The 20959-nt window shown below is 43.7% G+C and overlaps 2 protein-coding genes across 11 annotated transcripts in view; one reads left to right on the plus strand and one right to left on the minus strand.

The window, feature by feature from the left end:
• Positions 1-4048, minus strand: part of DOCK8 (dedicator of cytokinesis 8) — an 89313-nt gene extending 85265 nt beyond the window's left edge. Inside the window, exon 1 of the mRNA XM_037372637.1 lies at positions 3902-4048. The gene's annotated coding sequence lies outside the window, so the exon portion shown is untranslated. The remainder of the gene's footprint in view (positions 1-3901) is intronic.
• Positions 4049-12738: 8690 nt separating this feature from the next.
• LOC119141271 (COBW domain-containing protein 1-like) overlaps positions 12739-20959 on the plus strand; it is a 29033-nt gene continuing 20812 nt past the window's right edge. For 5 of the 10 annotated variants that reach the window (XR_005101885.1, XM_037373387.1, XM_037373388.1 and 2 more), the window contains exons 1-7: positions 12739-12840; positions 12978-13134; positions 14280-14366; positions 15228-15324; positions 16528-16619; positions 19778-19837; positions 20868-20905. Coding sequence is in view for 9 of the 10 variants with exons in the window: in XM_037373387.1 (XP_037229284.1) it covers positions 13023-13134; positions 14280-14366; positions 15228-15324; positions 16528-16619; positions 19778-19837; positions 20868-20905 (486 nt within the window). In the remaining variant the exon portion in view is untranslated. Of the gene's footprint in view, positions 12841-12977; positions 13135-14279; positions 14367-15174; positions 15325-16527; positions 16620-18340; positions 18419-19777; positions 19838-20867; positions 20906-20959 lie in introns of those variants that run through there. The other 5 variants (XM_037373389.1, XM_037373393.1, XM_037373394.1 and 2 more) reach the window with 5 other exon arrangements.

A 20959-nucleotide genomic window follows, 5' to 3' on the forward strand; every position in this document is an offset into this window, starting at 1 on the left:
GTTGAAGAACATATCAAGTTGGACTGGAATTTAATTTCTCATGTAATAGAAAAAATGTTATTTGAAGAGGATGTTTTCTGAGGTTCTTCTCAGTTTTCATCAACTTAGCTCTGGGTAATACACAGGTAAGTAGTAGGAATGCTGTCTAACATGAGGGACACTAGAGACTTACTCCTTCACTTCTACTTACGAGATGAACATCATTATATGTAAAAGTTACCCATTAAAACAGAAGGAACTACTCACATACAAGCATTAAAAATATACGTGCATGCAAGTCTTTGCAAGATAAAAAAAGGCAGGAAGCAACCGGTTGGGGCAACAGAGACCAGATGGGTGGAAGGAAGAATAAAGTGACAGGAAGACATGGCTATGTGGGCAGGTTGCATATGCAACTTACAAGTTTGAAGGCATCTGAAGGCCTGATTTTAAAGTTTGACCTTGTTGTAAATGAATGTGATGCTTGTAATGTAACAGCTGTTCCTGAAGCATCTGCAGCTCCAGTATTCATCAGTGATAACTCACACTAACTAGTGTTGTTGATGAGGCTACTAACAAGATTTCAGATCATATCATTGCTGAATTTTACAGAACAGTGTTTAGCATAGATCATAAGGTGGTCAGGTATTCATCATGCTTCACTGAACACATCAGAGTACACTTTATGTAACTAGCAGGGAGGTGGCTAATGTCACAGAATCACAGAACGGTCAGTTTTGAAAGGGGCCTTTGGAGACCACCTAGTCCAACCGCCTGCTAAAGCAGGTTCACCTACAGCAGGTTGCACAGGATCATGTCCAGGTGGGTTTTGAATGTCTCCAGAAAAGGAGACTCCATAACCTCTCTGGGCAGCCTATTCCAGTGCTGTGTCACCCTCAAAGTAAAAAAGTTATTCCTCGTATTCAGAAAGAACTTTTTCTGTTTCAGCTTGTGCCTGTTGCCCCTTGTCCTGTCACTTGGCACCACTGAAAAGAATCTGGCCCCATCCTCTTAACACTTGCCTTTAAGACATTTGTAGACATTGATAAGGTCCCCTCTCAGTCTTCTCTGCTCCAGGCCAAAAAGCCCCAGCTCTCTCCGCCTTTCCTCATAAGGGGGATGCTCCAGTCCCCGTATCATCTTTGTAGCCCTCCACTGCACCCTCTGCAGTAGTTCCCTGTCTCTCATGAACTGGGGAGCCCAGAGCCCGACACAGCTCTCCACACATAGCCCCACCATGGCAGAGTAGAGGGCAAGGATAACCTCCCTTGACCTGCTGGCCATGGTCTTCCTCATGAACCCCAGGATCCCACTGGGCTTCTCAGCTACAAGGGCACACATTGTACTGAGGAACTAATACAGAGCCTAAAATTCTGCTGGTCCTCATAAAAACAGAATATCAATTAGTCAAGTCACTGGCACAAGGAAGAGACAGGGAAGAGCTTGCATGCAAATCTGTAGTAAATGGAGAGTAATTATACAGGCAATGTAATAATTGTTGTAAATGATGCCTTGCCAGTAACATCCAACTTTCACTAAGAGTTGCATTTTGAGGAAGTAAACTCAGGAACTCTGAAGAAAGAGGAACAAAATTTGATAGCTGTAAATTAGCCTTTTCTGTACAGGCAAGAAAGCTAACACAATAACATATTATTCCTCTTATTTTGAAAGTTCCTTAAAAAAAACCCCAAACCACCACATTAAAAACATTTCTTGTGAAGATATATCACTCTACTGCCAGTAGAACAAACTGCACTTGAGTCATGTAAAAATTACCAATTACCTGTTCTTTTTGAAGAAAGGGAAACATGATGTTCTGCTAGCAAATATGTGATTTCTACCATACTGTGTCAAAGAGAATAGTCTTACTTGGGAAATAAACATGTAGATTATTAAATTGGAATCACATTCAGAACACAATGAATAAACATATTTGAACATTTAAATTGCTACAAAAAATACTTAATATTTCACTGTTGAATCAGAGAAAGAAATAAAAACCCCAATAGTTTAATTTCACTACAGTTCTTACTAGCATAACTGTTGTGAGCCTTTGTGACATGAAGCCTGATTAATTGTTACGATTCCACTACTCTGTAAGGCTTCAGTCATACAGATGAACAGTGACCATCACCACAGCTGGGAAGAGCTGCCAGAAGGCTGACTCTAAAAATAGGAAGAAAGAAAATAACTCAAACCCTCTAAATATCAGCCAGTTATGCTCTTTATTTAAGCAAGTCTCCAAATGATCAGGAATCATGCCGGGATCCTGTAGTGAACTGCTCATCATGATGGCTTCTCAATGTGATGTCTCACCCTTGTGAATATTCCAACATAAATTTAAAATTAATTCCCAAAGGATACAGAAAGGTACACCGATGCATATTCTGCCATGGGAAAGGCACATCACAGCAGAGCTAATTTTATCCTCTGCAACTGCAAACCCCATGTGTTCTAATAAATTGCTGAGGAGGTGGAGTTTCTCTGCATACTTTTCTCTCTGGCACAGAGACTTACCCTCAGTTTATACTACCATTATGCTGTTTTTCTTTTATGTGTCAGCAAACTCAGTTACCTTGTATTTATATCAACACCCTGGAAACACAGTTTTTGTCTCTGATAACAAGACTCTTGAAAAGGAGGCCTGTGTGTTCCTTCAACCTAATGATACAAAAATAATTGTCTTGTTTCTTATGCCAGACCTGCTGAGAGTCAGCACTTTCCTGGTAAAAGACACCGAAGTCTAGCAGGCAGCAAGCTTAGATGCAAGAGTACGGTGTTCCAACAGGTGAACTCTCATTTATTTGGTTTAGGGGGGGAAGCAGGAGCGTAGACTTATTTTCAGTCATCAGGAGGATTTTTTCTTTTCATAGATGAAAGGGCAAAAAGAAAAAAAAAAAATCCCAGGGATGTATGTCATTGCAATATTGATGCCCAACATAAACCCCGCACTTCCCAGCAGCGCCAGTTCAGGCACCAGGTGACTCTCCCCGTCGGTGCGGAGGAGGAACTCCGAGCCTTGCCCCGCCGCCTGGGGTGCGGCTGGTCGTCTCCTGCCTGCCCGAGGACACGCACCCGCAGCCGGCTTCGCCACGTACGCCCCGCCGGAGCACCAAGCGCACTGCCCTGCAGCAGCGCACCCCGGGGCCGCACCTCCCCGGGGCCGGGGCAGGGCCGGCGGGGGCCGGGGGGGGCCGCCCGGAGCTGCCGGCAGCGGGCGCGGCGGGGCCAGCCCGGTTATCTGGAGCGGGCAGATGGCTCCACACCTCGGGGGTCTCCCGGGAAGGTGCCGTCGCGGCCCCGCTCCCGCAGCCCTATCGCCTGTTTCGGCCGGGTCTCGGGGTAGCACTGGCGAGGAGTAACTGCGAGCTACGAGGAAAGCTCCTTACCTGTTGATTTTCAGGGCGAACGCCCTCCTGTCTGCGGCGGGTAAGGTCGCCATGCGGGAGAGCAGTCGCGGGTGCCGGCTGCCGACGAGGAGCGACGCCGGCTGTACGCACGACGGGCGGATTTATTTCATTTATTTAGTTTTCTTAATTACATGCTCCGAGCTAAAAACCCGACGGTCCTCTGACAGTTCTGGGCGGCAACTTCCGCATTTCACCTTCCTCACCGAAATCGGCCAGAGTGGGAGGGATCTGCCCTTGTGCACCGCTGGCATCGCACCCCCGCCGCTGCCCCGCCGGCCGGCAGCGCCCGGCCCCGGCCCGGCCCCGCGGGCGCGCTGCGCCGCTCGCCGATGGCTCCCGGGGGCCCCCGCCGCGGCGGCACCGCGCCCGCGCACCGGGGGCGGCAGGAGTTTCGCCTCCCAGTTCGACACAGGGCACCCGGACCGCCCGTGGATACGCCGGAGGGAAGCGGCAGGGAAGGCAAGCGTTTAAGCAGGCGCAGCAAGAGCCGGGGGAGGGAAGGCGCCTTGTACCTGCGAACGCTCCCAGCTGCGGGAATCTTTGCGCGTCCCCCCAATTCTTTTTCGCTTGGAAACCGCGTAGCGGGGATCGGACACCCCCGCCCGGGGGTCGAACGCTGGTCTCCGGCGTCGGGCGAGGAAGCGGCGCGCACCGCTGGGCGCCGCCGGGCACGGCTGGGCGCCATAGCGGCCCCAGGCCGCCCCCGGGCGCCGCTGCCCCAGCCCGTCCCCCGGCGGAGCAAGCCCGGCCGCCGGGCAGGGCAGGGCAGGCCGGGGCAGGGCTGCTCGGGGCAGGGCAGACCTGTGCCCTCCGCGCAGAGGAGGTAGCCAGGGTCCTTCCCTCGGCCCCGCCGGCACATGGATGGAGCTGCTCAGGCAGGTGGAGACAGTAAATAGATGTCAGCCCTTCACCTGGGACAATAGTTTGCCACTACACACAAGCACCCAGCATATATCTCTGAACTACTATATACCCCTGAACTACTTGAGTGTGTAAGGAAAACTCACATGTACCAACACCAGATACCAGCCCAGCTTGGCACAAAGCAGGTCCCATTGCTGTTCTCTTCACCTGCACTTACAGCTCAACTTTTTAAAAAGGTCATTTTTATTAAGTGTGTAGTTGTGTTACAAAGTGTTTCCTGACTGGTACTTTTCTCTCAGCCTTGGTGTAGGCTTCACTGCTTCTGCAGAGAAGCAGAACTCTGACTTAATTTGAAAGGGAAACAGAAGCCAAACATGGTTTCTACACATGAATTCTGGGGTAGCAGAGGCAATTCGGGTTTAGGTTGTCCTGTTTTTATTAAGTCCATGCCTTGGTGGCAACAACATCGGGATTCATCCATCGAAAAGCAGTCATAGCTTATCTCTCCATTCCCAGTGAGCTGGACGGTGTCTAGAGGAAAACGGTGTGATGTAAGGCAAGGAATGGAAGGTTGTCACACCGTGAAGGCCTAAAATTGTGCTACTAACAATTTACCTTTTACTCTGCAGGATTCACAATTTTTTAGAGCACTATTAAGTATGGGTAGTCTCAAATACAAATGTTAAAACCTATGGTCTTTGAACAGCACTGCCTATGTGCCCTTAAGGAAGTACAGAAAGACTGAAGAGGTGAAAGATTTAACAAAACCCAGAAGTAAATAAAAAGAGTTGAAAATGGAAATAAGTATGGGTATATTTTTTGGGGAAAAAAACACAAGAATCTACAGCAGAATGACATCTCCTATATAAGTCTAAAAACTTTGGAAAGAAAGTATTAAAATCTACCATTAATGGAACTGTATTAACCAAAAAACAGAAGAATAAATTAGACACTTCATTGCACAGAACTTAAACACCACACCCATCCTTTCTTTACATCACCAATATAAAGCTAAGGCCACCTACCTAGGTGAAAGTTGAACTTAAATATTACTTAGTTACAAATCACTGATACATAGCTGTGATCCGGCATGTGTGCTGGTGACAAGAGTGCTTGATGTCAGAGATACTGCCTGTGGCAAGACACTGCTTCATACCACCTTTCTTCTCGTCTGCACTTGCACATGTTTGTTGGAGGATGGTCACTGCCTTCACGACTCTCTTTGGTGCATGAACTTGCTGTGGTTTCAGTAGATGTGTTACTGCTCTACAAGAAACCGAAGGTGTGCAGCCTGCCTTCTGACAGGTGGCTGCAATCACATTGTGTCAACAGTGGAAAGAAGCAAGAAAAATACAACCTTTGTAAAATGTTAATAGACCCATTTCATTTAAATGGACACATCCATTTTTGAGAGCCTAATTTGAGACACCCAAAGTTTAACTTTTTCATGGAACAGTGGTGTGCATTTCTTACCTAGGCTACTTGGAGTTGATGGCCTCAGCACTGTTGAAAGCTACACACCCAAAATGCAGCTTAAGTGTTTATTATAACATCTTGGCCTTTCTAGTATACTTACTCTCTTTGCTCTTAAAGGAAATTGGTCAGAGGAGCTTCTCTTCTATTTGCTTTTCAGGATTTTATCTTAGAGATTTTATATAACCCATGCTCTTTAAGATGCTATGAAATAACCATGAAATAAACATCACTTTGTCAATTTTCGTTGGCTGTCTAGACCACTGCCAGACAGACAAGAAACACTTATGTACTCTCTGTGCATGTTGAGATGGGCTCTTTCAGTTCCACCTTGTTCTATCTCCTGTATAAAAGAAGGAAAATCAGAGGAAAAAAATGTTAGGCAGCTCTCCACTAGCACAGTAGGTCCTTGCTATCACATGAAATCACTTTCTCTTGGCTTAATGGTGCATTATGTTATAACTGTCACTAGGAGGGCTGCTCATCCACAGTAGGAAGTCAGATCTTTTCTGTTTCTCAAAATACTGCCTTTGAAAACCATATCCATCCTTCTCCTTGTTTAATTGCAAAAGCTTCCATGAAGTGTTGTGCCTCTGTTTCTAACTCACAAGATAAAGAGGGAAAATGTAAGCAATCAAAAAAACCCCAGGTAGCTCTATTAACCATTCTGTACATTGTCTGGTTGTAGAGACAATAAGACAACAGATTTGGTATTAGATAGATTTCACATTTGTCCTTCTGTTCACAGCAGGTCCCACAAAAGGAACTGGATGTTCTTCTTTTGCTGACATCTGTGGTTAATTGGGTTTGGGATGTTGCTTTCTGTTTGTTTGTTTAAGAGAGGAAGATAATTCTTCTAGCTGTATCTCCAGAACTGCTAACCACTCAACAAGAAAACACTACCTAATTTTTTATTGAAGGTATTAAAAAGAGTCCAGGCTTCATCTTAACAGCTCATATGAACCTTCCTTGATTGCCAAATCTGGCCACACAAATTGAGCTAGCAGCAATGCAGATAACATCCGAGTCTGCACAAATATACACATTTATGAATGATACAACTATTAATTTTGTAGTTGCATACATTTTTTGTAAGCATGGACAAAAGTATTACTAAAAATATTTTGTCACATGCAGGAAAAAATGCCTGAGGAGACACACAAAAGGTAAGGTTTCCAAAACTGCTAGTATATTCAGCAAGTACAGACTAAACACTTAAATAATGTTTTCATCTCTTTGGATGAACTAAATTATCAGCAGCCTACTTCAGCATATGAGCAGCAAAACTCATCAAATATTCCTTTTCATTGATTATGTCAGCAATTCCATTGCCTGGGCAGGGGGAGCGAAAAAAAAAAAAAAAAAAAGAAGTAATTTTGTTACAAAGTTTACAGGATTTTAATTCATTGGTGTACCTCCAGATGAGGCAAATCAATTTTTTAAGCTATATTATCCAATTAATTATAGTCAATAGTAATGCTCCAGCTTATTTTTAAACATTATCGTTTGAATTCCTTCAGCAAACAAACCTGCTATATAGAAGGCCATGAAGTCTACCCATGCCTTCAGAACAAGAAGCAGAACAAGATCTTTCCAGTCAGGAGATAAAAAAAATGCTACCAAACCAGGTGCCGGTGAAGGCAGCACAAAATCAAAAGTGAAGAAAACAATGCAACTCAGAACAGGCCATGGTATTCAAAGTCTAGCTTGCTTGGATGGCAGCAGCTGTTGGTGGGTCTTGTACACAATACAGTAGAAAGCATGCTTATATTCACCATTTTCTCCTCCCCATCCTCCTGTTGCACACACATGCATCCCAAACAGTGGTCCTAATCATCACTGCATCACTTTGGCCCTAGGATCAGTCATAAAGCTGCACTTCCCTCTAATCCCTCTTGAGCTTCAAATGGTCTCACCACACTTTGGTCTTCCTCCTGCAACCTGACGTGGGGGTGGTGGATGCACAGCTGGTTGGTTGCTGTAGCTGGGCACACTGAGGAGATGCAGGCCCAGCCACAAAGAGCAGCTGAGTGGTGGTAACCACAGCACAGGCTGGATATGAGCATCTGGGCAGAATGGCTACTGCTGCATATTTTTTTGAAGGAGTTTGCAAGGTAGGGTTAAGGACATGCTGGAAGAGACAGTAATGAACATGTCTACACATCACCTACCAGGGGATTTTTTTTCTGTTAAGACACACATTTCCAAACATCTTTTTTCTTCAAAAAGTAAATTAGCAGTCACTTCTTCACTAGCTGTGGTATCCCTGCAAAGAATGCTGTTGTATTACAGCATCACACCCATCATTAAATTCAACTTTGTATCCCAGCACAGTCATGGATGACAAAACCTTGCTAAAGCTTTAGGTGTCACCTGCTTATTTGTAAGGAATGTACCTTTGATGCACAACTAGCAACTGAGTTACGTCCATGGGAGTTTTCTCAGCATCATTTATAATGGAAGTTTGCATCCATGGAAAAATACACCAGTGGTGTGTAACTTTGGTAATGCATAACTTCTAAGAATATCTGGAGGTTCACACCAACAGGACAACTGTGGTGATCTCAGTACCTGCCAGCAACGCACAATGCCTGTCAATGTTTGCTCATATTCCACCTTCCTACAATACCACTAGCTAGAAGAGTACAATAGCTAGTGGAACTACTAGACACTTAAAAGAAAGCTGACATGCCATCAAGTTCAGTGCTTTCATGGGCAGAGACCTTGACTGTAGCCAATAAAATCTAAGTGGTTTAATCAAGATTGTTTTAAACAAAAGATGTTATATGAAATTTAGTAGGCTACGTCTCAGAAAAATGAGTGTAATTTTCATTATTCCTACTGATGTATTAAACAGATTGGCAACGAAATACTGAACCTTCCTTAAAAAAAAAAAAAATTAAAAGTCACTCCTAGGTTTAAGTTTCATTTCTCCATTGGTGAAACAGGAGAAAGGGAACTTAGATCACTTTGCAGCCTTCTGTTTTTTCATAAAACAGTTGACTAAAAAAAAAGAAAAGGCTGTGTGAAAGCATAGCTTTTTTTTCCATTTGTCTGTGCAAATTCTTCTGCAGAAATAAAAAATGTTACTGGCCAGATCCTCAACAGAGAGTTTCTCAAAGAGAAACATTTCTTTGCCCACCTTAGCAGTAAATAGAACTTAAGCAGAGACAACATATATAGAATTTTCCCTTACTGTCACCATCTGCTTACATATCATTAGGCAACTTGCTGGATGATGAGCAATGAATTGTATGAAGGACTGAGGTGCCTGTTGCCCTTACTCATTGCCTGGTGGGAAAGGGCCTGGGGGTGCTGGTCGGCAGCCGGCTGGGCATGAGCCAGCAGTGTGCCCAGGTGGCCAAGGAGGCCAGCAGCACCCTGGCTTGTAGCAGAAACAGTGTGGCCAGCAGGGCAAGGGAAGGGACTGTCCCCCTGCACTGGTGAGGCTGCCCCACAAATCCTGTGTTCAGTTTTGTGCACCTCACTACAAGAAAGACATTGAGGTGCTGGAGTGTGTCCAGAGAAGGGCAATGGGGCTGGTGAAGGGTCTGGAGCACAGGTCTTACAAGGAGCAGCTGAGGGAACTGGGGCTGTTTAGTCTGGAGGAGACTCGGGGCCAGGGCTGGGGCCAGGGAATCTTCCTGCCTCTCTACATCTACCAGAAAGGAGGTTATAGGCAGGTGGGGGTAGGCCTCCTCTCAGATAACTAGTGACAGGACAAGAGGCCTCAAGTTACACCAGGGGAGATTTAGGCTGGATATTAGCAAAAATTTCTTCACTGAAAGGGTGGTCAAGCATTGGAACAGGCTGCCCAGGGAGGTGGTGGAATCACGATCCCCAGAGGTGCTTAAAAGACATGTAGATGTGGTGCTTAGGGACATGGTTTAGTGATGGACTTGCCAGTCCTGGGTTAATGGGTGGACTTTTCCAACCTAAATGATTCTATGATTCTATGATGTATGTTGATATTTAAACCCCAGCTATAATCCATACCTTTAATCTAATTGTCTTAGTTTCACCAGGTTTCATATCATAACAGCATATCGAGCACATGTCATAAAACAGTGTTAAAAAGCAGGTGCGCTGACTGAATTAAGCTCTTCCTTCTCTTGCACAGTGTGAATAATCTGCATTCTTCAAAGAAAAGTAAAGTCCAGTTGTCAGGAGAAGCTGTCAATCTGAGTACAGATAAGAAAATAGAGATAGTTTAATATAAAAATAAACACAGATAACAGGCAAGAAAGAAGTAAATGTACCAGGGGAGTATGCAAATCATACTAAAGTTATGTTTCTGCTTGCTGGCTTACATTTTGAGACATACATGGGCCTGCTCAGCAGCTACTGAGCTGATATCAGAAGTGAACTTAATTTCTGTTTCCGCATTGTTTTGCAGGTTAATTATAATTCAAAAAATCTGGCACCACTGTATGATTTTGCAACAACCCCTTTCTCTGTGATGCTTGAACTACATTGTACTATACAGACTGGTAGTACCATAAAGGAACCTCCTTCTCCAGCAGTCATGATCCTTTAAGGCTGTCATATTCCACAGAATATTGAAAGACCAATGATTTTCTTTTCCTGTTGTTTCAATCAGATCGTGCTCTACTTCCTACTGTATCAGGAAGCAGTAAGTTGTAATGCTCTTCAGTGTATCCTTTTCCCTATTTTCATGGCTCTTACAATCATCTTCCCCAACTCTCCTCCATTTTTGTTCATCATCCAACTCAGCCTGAAGCAAACAGCTTTGTTTGCAATGAGACCTTCACTATGTGGGAAGGCTTATTTCAGTTGCAGCCACCTGAAGTAACAAGACTTCCTGGTATCCGTCAACACTTTACTGCTTTCTGATGTTGTATGTTTGGTCTACAAGTATCTTAAAATAAAACACTCCAGCTGTGTCACCCAGATTTAGGTTTGCTCTGCTCATTGTAGCTGCCACAAAAGAATATGCAGGTTTTGCATTTACTTTTACGAAGTAGGTTTTCTTACGCAGTTCAGTAGAAACACAAAGACAGTTAATACTCAGAGCAAAATTCTAATGTTTGAATATAATCTTTAAAGAAACCAAAAGGAAATGCAGAAACCACAGGATTTATTTTAGGTAATTTTGTTCAAAAGAAAAATAATGAGCAGTGTCATGTGACCTGATAAAAAGCAGAACAGCTTAAAGAACCAGGACACTAGTTTCATCACCTTTTTCTTCCCCAGCACCAGATGTCTCACTGTCATGTAAATGAAATTTCAGTATTACAAATAGTCTAATTTATGAAAGATGACTTTTACAGGCTTTTATACACTGTGTGATGATAAGCTGATAGTTCCCAACACCTTTCTGATTTTTTTCTTCCTTTACCCCACAGCTTTCTTGCAGTGAAAATGTTAAGATTTCTTAGCTAATCCCTAATAACAGAACTAAATAATGTTGAGCAGCCTCAGGACAGAAAAAACATAAACCATTGTTCAGAGCTCTGCCAGACAGAGCTTTGAAAAAATTGGTCAGGTTTTCCCTATAAAACAGGGTGTGTCATTCAAGGGGATGACCCAAGTGGCTGAAACAAGGATGCAAAAAGATGCATTTTATCACATATCGGTCCTGAAACTTACAGATCAACAGTCTATACTCACACCTTATAATGAATGGATGAGATTTACTGCCTTCCACAACAAAAGAAACTCCACAACTGATTTGTGTTCAGCTACCCTTATTTACTGAAGTTACCTAGGCCTAAGACCTTGCTAAACTCTAAAATTTTATGCTTGTACTGCTGCTGACACTCCACAGAGCTGGCTGAAGATTTATAGTGTAGAACAGCATGAGTTATTTTAACTACAATGAAAGGAAACTACAGCATTTCTTTCACAAATTTACTATCTGAACAATCATGTAGCTGCAGGTATTTCTGTTGGAATAAAGTAAGTTGTGTCTCCAAGGCCAAGATGAATTAATGGCTTAAGTAAGTTACTTGACCACTCTTTAGACCACAGTTTTACATGCTTTTGGCCAGAATGACTCAAGTAAAGGCAAAGTATTTAGAGTGGAATATCTTCAGTATTAAATAAATGTTTTAACCTACATAGGATGATTCAGGGATTAATACTAAGTATATTTATTGCCATACAAGCTGGCAAGCATACAAAGAAGATAAAGCCCGACATACTTCATCAGTCTGACCTCAAACTGGTGTTACTGGACCTTATCTGAGAGCAAAGAACCACACCTGGGGTCTGGGGAGTGTGCATAAGGCAAATCTCTTCTCATGCCTCCTCCACTACTATTACATTTACACGTTTTGACATAAGAAATGGAAGGTGTATTACTGCTTTTCTAAAGCTACGGTCCACAAAAAGCTGGCGCATTTACAACCCTGCTGAAATTAACTGCAGATAGGTCTTACACACGTAAATGCCTCCTTAATGTATCTAGTGGAAAACAGACAAAGCCGCCATTCAATTTGTAGCTTAATTTTATTTGATTATAAATAAAAGAGAGCACGTCTCCCCACCCAAGGTTTGCTGACCAAACCGGGACGTCTTTAGCGTTCCCCTTGGGTCAGAACCGACATTTATTTTCCTCAGACGGGGCAGAAGGACCCAGCCTCCTGGAGCGGCGGCTGACGGGCGGCACCCCGCCACCGCCCCCCTCAGCCTGCCCCAGCCCCCCTCAGCCTGCCCCGCCGCCGGCCGCTAACCGACGCAGCGCCCAGCCCGCCCCGCCCTCCCGCCCCGCCCCGCCCTCCCGCCCCGCCCCGCCCTCCCGCCCCGCCCCGCCCTCCCGCCCCGCCCCGCCCTCCCGCCCCGCCCCGCCTCCCGCCCCGCCCCGCCCTCCCGCCCCGCCCCGCCCTCCCGCCCCGCCCCGCCCTCCCGCCCCGCCCCGCCCCGCCCTCCCGCCCCGCCCCGCCCTCCCGCCCCGCCCCGCCCTCCCGCCCCGCCCCGCCCCGCCCTCCCGCCCCGCCCCGCCCTCCCGCCCCGCCCCTCCTTTCCTCCTGCTGCGCCTGCGCGGCAGCGCGCGGCCCGAGGCCGCCCTGAGGGCCGGGGCGCACGCGCCGAGGGGGCGACGCCGGTCCGTGACGTGGGCTGCGTGGCGCCAGGCGGCGTCGGGTGGGCGCAGGTGAGTGGCGGGTCGCGGCGGGGCTGTGGGAAGGGGACGGTGGCTGTGGCGGGGGGAACGCGGCTGAGGGGCGAGCGGCGCCTTGCCCCGGGTGGCATCGCCGTATAGCCCGCCCTGCGCCTCTCCCTCCTCCCCAGCCGGGGCTGGCTAGGCTGCGCGGAGCGGCAGGGGCCCGCTCCCTCATGGAGGACGAAGACTGCCCCGACCTGGTCCCGATAGACGCCGGCAGCGCGGAGGAGACCGAGTCCGGCCCCAGCGAGAAGATCCCCGTGACGATCATCACGGGATACTTGGGTGAGGAGCGGCCCGCCCCGCTTCCCCGCCGGCGGCTGCCGGTGCTGTGCGGCGGGCCTGCGGGCTTCGGTTCGTGGGCGTCGGGAGGCCCCCGAGTGAGAGCTGGGCAGCGGGGCAGCCCTGGGCGGCAGGGCGGGCGGGGAGGTGCCCCGGCAGGGCGGGCGGCAGCCGCCGTGCCCGCAGCCGGGTGGCTGCGCGAGGCCCTGGCGGCAGGGCGGGCGGGAGCGCCGCTCGTTCAGCGCTGCACCGCGTTCTCCGCGCAGGGACCTCACGCCGCGCCTGGTAAGGACGGTTCCGGTTAGGTTTGCAGACCAGCTTTGAACAGCTGCACAAGCTCCTGTTGCTGGTTTTATCAGCCTGTTCACAGGGTCCGGTTTGTTCCAGTCACGTTTGACAAAACACTTTTTGCCTTTTCACGTCAGAATAGTGCAATGTATTTGTCTCGATTAAGTGCAGACTGAGTTGCAATCTTAAGAATGTGAGGCTTAGCTCTTAGCTTCCTCTCTTAAACCTGCGCAGTTATTGGGAGCTTCAGGTATAGTTAGGTATGGTGAAGAGGAGGTTACGTTTTGCATTGCCAAGTTGTAGCAGTTGTAGTGCATTGTACTCTCAGAAAACCCTGAAGGCAGGGAAGGAAGGTTGCGTACCGACTTCACTTGGCTGTGATTTTGTGCATGTTAGTAATGTGGTATTAGAGGTTTTTCAAATGCCTTGCTTAACAGTGCCTTGTCTAATGGCAGTTAATAGTACATCAGTGATTATTGATGACAAAAGGGCTGGTCAGAAAAAACAGTGGGAGGGAGAAGAATAAGTGCGCCTTTTATTAAGAGAAAAAAAAATGCGTTTTCTAGGAAAAGACTGCCCAGCTAGTAGGGGACTTGAAAGTTTATCAAGCACCGACACTTAGTGGATGGAAAACTAGGGTCTTGTAAAGCTGAGACTTAAAGTGCTGATAGTTCCTTGGGGTCAAGTGTCTCTACAAATTAATTTTTACGGTGTTACAGTAGAACACCAGGATACAGGAATGAAAACTTGTATTTCAAAAGAGATCAGATTTGTTCAAAGCATGCATGTGTGCGACAGTATTTCCTTTTTATTTGAAAATTCAAGCTTTTTATTTAATAGAAATGTCGTCTGTGTTCTAGGAGCTGGGAAAACAACTCTTTTAAATTACATACTGACAGAACAGCATGATAAAAGAATAGCAGTTATTCTGAATGAGTTTGGAGAAGGTATGTAAACCCGCATAAACTTTTTTTTTTAGCTGTACAATGACAAATATATAAAATTGCTGGAAATCATAGTAGTTTTAAATCAATTACTGAAATCATGGATGTACCTCAGTCTTCAGAGGGGCAGAAAGTCTTTTGGCTGGTGTTCATAAAATAATGCTATGCATTAATCTGTTTTGTACATAAATTCGGTCCCTCAGAGTCAATGAACGTATCGCCCTGTTGGAAGTGCTGTACCTCCAGTTGTCCTACTCAGTTTCAAGCAAGTGGAAATTAAAATAATGTGTTGGTAGATAATCTTTTCTTTTCTTTCCTTTCCTCTCAGCCACTTACAGATCACAAATTATCCTAGACTGAGAAAGTGGGGAGATGTCTGCTTGGTGTCTGTAGTTCTTTGAACTCTTTGCTTTCTTTCTCAGGATTTTTAACTTTATGGCTATAACGTCGTATCTGTACCATAGTCAGTGTTGTTTATAGTTTGCACTGTGGTGGTGGTGGTATTTTGCTTATTTTCATCAGCAAAGATGACCGTTTTTCTGGTCATGGAGCCTGAAATAAAATGTATAGACAGAGCCTTTATTTGATATAGAGGTAGAGGCTGCCTTCCCTTTCCTTTAGAAAAGTAGTGGCACTTATGCAGTACTTCTGTTGTCTGGTTTTTGGTCTTTGTTGGACCAACTTGACTTCGGCTTTTAAATTTCTCATAAAATCGAAAATACTAATTTCTGAAGAACGTCAGAAACATTTTTACTCCTGGATATTTTTTTTTCTTCTGAGACCAACTTGAATTTTCATATCTCTTTTGCAGGCATTGTCGTACGAATTCATAGATTAAAATTACAGTACTACTTATATTTCCAGGAAGTGCCTTGGAGAAATCCCTGGCAATCAGTCAAGGGGGAGAACTCTATGAAGAATGGCTGGAGCTCAGAAATGGCTGCCTGTGCTGTTCAGTAAAGTAAGGAAGGAGACTACTGAATAGGTTCTTACAGTGGGTTTTGGGGAAATAGAGGACAGATGACATCCAGGGTTTGATTCCTAAAACTGAATGGTAGTATTATTGATTGAGACTTTTTTTTTTTTTGTCAGATAAAACAAGAATTGAAATTTTGGAAGTAGAAGTTTATTTCCTTTTGCTGCTTTGCAGGAATTGGACTTGGTGCCTTTCATAAAAATAATCTAAATACCAATTTATACACCATCAGGGTATTGTAGGGTAGGTAGCTCTCCTCCTTCTGTTAGTATTACATGCTTTTATAGAGAGAGCTAAAGTTTCAGGGAGGCTGGAACTAGGACTCAGGTTTCCTAATTTCCACATTAAATACTTAGTCTGTGTTTCTTTTTCTATATGTTGGTTGATATTGAATATTGTATACCTCAGAAAGGGTGGAGGAACAACCTTTTGGTGACGCAGTGAAACACAGTATTCAAAATTGTAAGCTGATGATTGCATTAAAAAGCAGGAATGTATTTTGTTCTTTGACATGTTTTTATTCTGTTTGTTTGAATGGTGGATTATTTGTGCTAGTTTTGTAGTGAAGATGATGGCTTGTTTGTCCTGAAAATTTGGAAGAACAGGTCCTATGCCTTAAATTTGGATAGTAAGTGGAAAACATAAGACCCTGTTGCATTATGTTGAACTGGGATGTAAGGAATGCTGACATAGCTGCTATGTTTTGTATACATTGGTTTCTTATAATATGTCATACATTTCTGCTTCAGTCCGACTTCATCAGCTCACTTTTCAGTAAATGACTTGTAATTTTGCTGTAGGTGAGGTGGAAAGGCAGGAGAACACAGTCCAGTTCTCCCACACCCCTCCACACTCCTCCTTTCTTTTTGTAATCTGAACTGCCAAACTAAATAGTTACATATTTACACAGCCCTACTGTCCTTTACAGGGTTTTTATTGTTAGAAAACAAATCTTAATTTAAATCACCTTTACCATCCCTGTCAGGAGTAGGTGAATACTATTTTCAGACTAAAATGAAACAGAAGACTACAATTTGCTTAATATTAGAGGAGCAGCTTGATGACTGAATTTTCTTTGTAGACTGTGAGTCCAGACTTGGGCTTTGATGGTAATGATATTGTGTTCTGCGTCAGAAAATGCATATTTTAGCTAGTTTTCCCTGTTCTCAGGTTTGTTTCTTCTTACAGGGACAATGGTGTGAAGGCTATTGAGAACCTGATGCAGAAGAGAGGAAAATTTGACTACATATTGTTAGAAACAACTGGTTTGGCAGATCCAGGTAGTTCACATCATGCTTTTCATAACCATGTTAATTACTCTGTTTTTATGAAGTGCTTATTTGCTCACCAGTCAGTTCATGGTGCAAACCATAATATAAAGTGGTGAGTTGTCATGCACCTGCTTTGATCACTCTATAGACTAAAACTGAATTGGGTAAGGTGCAGAAGCAGGGTTGTGGGTGGGATGGTTTGATTGGGTATTTTTCTTTTTTGAACTTGCTCTAGATGGATTCTAAAGCTTAACAGAAATCCAGTTAAAATACATTCCTGTCAAGAGAAGACGCTTGGCTTGGAGAAGAGAAGCATAATCTGAAATTAGGAGTTTTCAGTAGGCTTTTGCGGTTCTACTTGGCTCCTTCCAAAGTATAAATTATTAGCATCTGGTGTATTGTTACATGGGTTGTGGTAGACCTTATATTTTCTGAGGTCATGAAATATACTGTGAGAAAGACTAATACATTCTTCTGGTAAGCACGGAACAGTGATAGATCTCACAAAATCCTTCTGTGCTCTTCAGTGATATTTTTTATAAAAAGATGTTTAAACTTGAGCTCATTTTGGTAATAGCTATCTAAAACATTTTTCTTTGAACCATGTCAATGAAAAATGTGTTGTTGATTGAAAGTAAAGGAAATTCTTACCAGAAGCTTTAGTAGTTTCCCATTTAGGAGACTGATGGTTTCCAGCTCAAAGCTAAGTTTTCATAGGACATTGATTTGGCCTCTGTTACACACAAATTCTGTGTGAGTCAAATTGGAAAACTATTAAGCTTTTTGGAAAAAAAATCAATAGATACCAGAAAACCATTAGATGTTGTGGTCCTTGTTCACAGTGCTTACTCATGTAGGATGTAACAACTGACTTTTTTTTTTTTTTTTGGTAGTATTTGGTTTTGATACAGAGTGATGTTTGGAGGACTGCATCTTGTCACTTCAGGTGGACAGTTTTAGGGGTTAAAAGTGAGTTTAGTTACTGATTTATTTTTTTTATACAGCACATCCTGCAGTTGCTAGAATCTGTTTTACAGGGCTGTTCTAGCAGAAGATGGTAGTAGCATGCTCCTAGGCTATGTGTAGTACACAGGTGTCAGGTCACAGATTCCAAGTCCCTGATAGAATGTGGTCTCAGTTGTCCAAATACTTGCTGATTTTTTTTTTGCTCGACTCATCAGTTTAGTATGTCCCATTTTACATCCTGAGGAAATACAAATGACTACACAAAGAAGAGAGAGTACTACATGTTTCATTATTTCAGAAGCACCTAATCTGGATGGAAATTCAGTGGATAAGGAGACCTAGCATTTAAAAAATACTAGAATCATATAAACATAGAATAATTCAGTTTGGAAGGGATGTTAAGAGGTCTTTAGTCCAAACTCCTGCCCAAAGCAGGGTCAGCTATAACATAGGACCAGGGTCTTTGGGATATCCAGTTATATATCTCCATCCTCTTAGGATAAACATGACACACCTGTCCAGGTAACCTGTTCTGTGCTTACCTTTTCATGGTGATAAGTAATTTTTCTGATACATGTGGTCTGAACCTTTCTTACTTCATCATACTATAGTTGTCTCCCATCCTTCTGCCACAGCCTGGCTCCATCTTCTCAGTGACTCACCTGTAGGTAGCAGAGAGGCTGTTGTTAGGTTCCACAGAAACTGTCCCTTCTCCAAGCTGAACAAATGCAGTTCTCCCACATTTCTCATTATAGGGCCTGTGCTTCAGACTCAACTGTCTTGTTGTCCTGTGCTGATGTCTTTCCCGTATGGAGGATCCCCATGCTGGAAGTGCTAGCCAGGTGTGGGCTTGAAGGTGCTAAATAGAGGAAAATAACCTCCCTCAGCTTGCTGCCTACCAGACCCCCAGGGCCATCTCTGTAGACCTGCTCCCCAGCCAGTGTCATTGCCAGAGGCTCTTTGTTCTTAAGTGTATTACTCAGCATTCTTCCCTGCTGAATTTCATTAGGTTCTGCTTGGCCATTCCTCATCTGTCCAGATCCCTCTGAAAGATAGCTCTGCCCTTAGATATATTAACTGTTCCTTTCTGATGTTCTCTGCAAACTTGACAGTCATGTCTTCCATCCCCTCCTGGTTTCCTGGTGGAGACATTGAACACGACAGGTCCCAGAGTAAACCACTGTAGTCCTGTACATACTGCTGGCTTCCAGACAGGGTATGACCCATTAACTGCACCCTTTAGAGCTTGACTGTGCAACCAGTTTTACCAAGTTGTCTTTTCATTCAGACTGGTAATGTCCGAGCTTGGTTGCTAGAATATCTTTGTAGCCAGTGTTGGAGAAAAAATACTAGAGGTGATGTAAACAGTATACAGTGCTCTCCACATGTCCACAAATACAATAATTTTTTTTCCACAAGAAGCTGGGTATGGCCTTCCCAGATTGATCAGGCATGGTTTACCCTTGTAAACTTTCTTTCCAGTACTGTATCTACAAATTGAAGCTGCTTTAGATACTTCTTAACTCAATATATCTTAAAATTATCTAAACCCAGAAGCTTTCCTGTACCACACCTGAGATAATTAAGGGAAACATTCTCTTCTAGATCCAGTTACTTTTGACTTTCTTCATTCTCTTGCTTTATGATGTAAGAAACTGCATATGAGAGTTTATAGAAGCCAGTGAAGAAAAGGTCCCTCCTAGGGACCTGCTTTCTCTCAAATGTCCCAATTCCATTTTTCTTTAACTATTTTATCTCCTTCTTTTATCTGCTTCTTTTTTAATCTCTGTGTCCTGACCTGGAAACAGTGGCTGTAAAGAGTACAGAATTTTTTAGAAATGAGGGAGCCTTGGACTATACTAATGACAGATAGTTGATATTACTGAGTAAAGGTAATTTAGACATCTTAACATGCATCTGGAATTGTGAGGATTTTAAAGCTTTTTGTAGTTATAGCTGTGGACGTGCACACAAGTATAATGCTTTGATAGCTGTTGTTAAGTCAACTATGTGGTTGGGTATTTGACATCTGTGATGCTTTCTGAGTTTGGAAGAGAGGAGTTTCAAGTACAGCACTAAAAATAGACTTCTATGAAATGTCTGAATATTGATAGTTTACTGGGAATAATCTACTGGAAATAATTTACTAGATAATTACTGGAAACTATCAGTTTTGCAACTAAAGGTACTGCACTCCTTAGGAGCTGTGGCCTCCATGTTCTGGGTTGATTCTGAGCTGGGAAGTGACATCTATCTTGATGGTAAGAAGTGCAAGCTTGTTTTCTAATGTGTTGGCATTCTGTATCTGGATTTAGTGTAACATATTGTTATCATTTAAGGCAAGGTTTCAAAAGATGTTTGAAATGCATGATCTTGGTTTTCACATCCCCACATTTGCTGATGGGAGATCCATGTGCTTATTCTGATGCTTGTTGATATATTTGGTGAGCTGTTTCAGTTTGCTGAATCCAACAAAAGTTGTGTAATGCTTTGCTAAGGGATCAGATATGGAGAGATCTTGATTGTGGTGTAAGGGGGAGAAAAACCTCATTAATTAGATGTTACAAAAGATTATTTAGGAGTAATAGTACAGGTCGTCGTGTGTCCGTCGTGTCGCCTCCCCTGTAGTGTTTCTTAAATGGTGTCATTATTCCTGAACTCATAATTTGTCAACGTCTGGACTCCTCTGCCTTTTGTTTTTTGTTTTTTTGCCTTCTTTGCCTACTGTACTCATGTTAGCTCTAGTATTTGCTGTGTTCCAAGAAAAATCGGCATTTACTGTGATACAAAACATCACTATGTGTATGTAGTTAAAGAGCACGTTGAATGTTGATTATTTTTTTTTTTTAATAAAGTCCTAATACTTTGGTCAGTCTATGAAATACTCATCTTAACAAGGATACATTCCGTTGAATAGGAAATAGCTTCATAAGTTTCTGGCAGAGATTTGCAGATTCCTGGTCACTTGCAATCAGAATAACTGCATACCTCAGCCCCCCTAATTTGTTTCAGTAACCTGTAAAAGCATACCTCTGCCATTTGCTGTACTGGAAGAAGGAGGAGAGGCATCTACCTTGTGAGAATTTCTCTCATCGGGTTTGGTAGACATTTTTTTACCATGGATAGGGGTAACAAAATAATTAGGTGATAAGCCTAACATTCAGACACATTTGAAGTATTATAATCAGTTGTAAATGTGATGATATTGTAAACTTCTGTACAAGTATAAAAGTAACAAGTTGTTAAATTGTTGCTTTCAGCAGATTTCTATACTATTTTATTATCTTCTAGGTATTGTATCTGTTGTTGATGCAAAGCATGGCTTGCAGGTAGGTTACTGGATTTGTTACTTGGTTTAAAACTGCAGCATTAGAACAGCTGTT

Source organism: Falco rusticolus, chromosome Z, assembly GCF_015220075.1.
Source record: "Falco rusticolus isolate bFalRus1 chromosome Z, bFalRus1.pri, whole genome shotgun sequence".
NCBI lineage: Eukaryota > Metazoa > Chordata > Aves > Falconiformes > Falconidae > Falco > Falco rusticolus.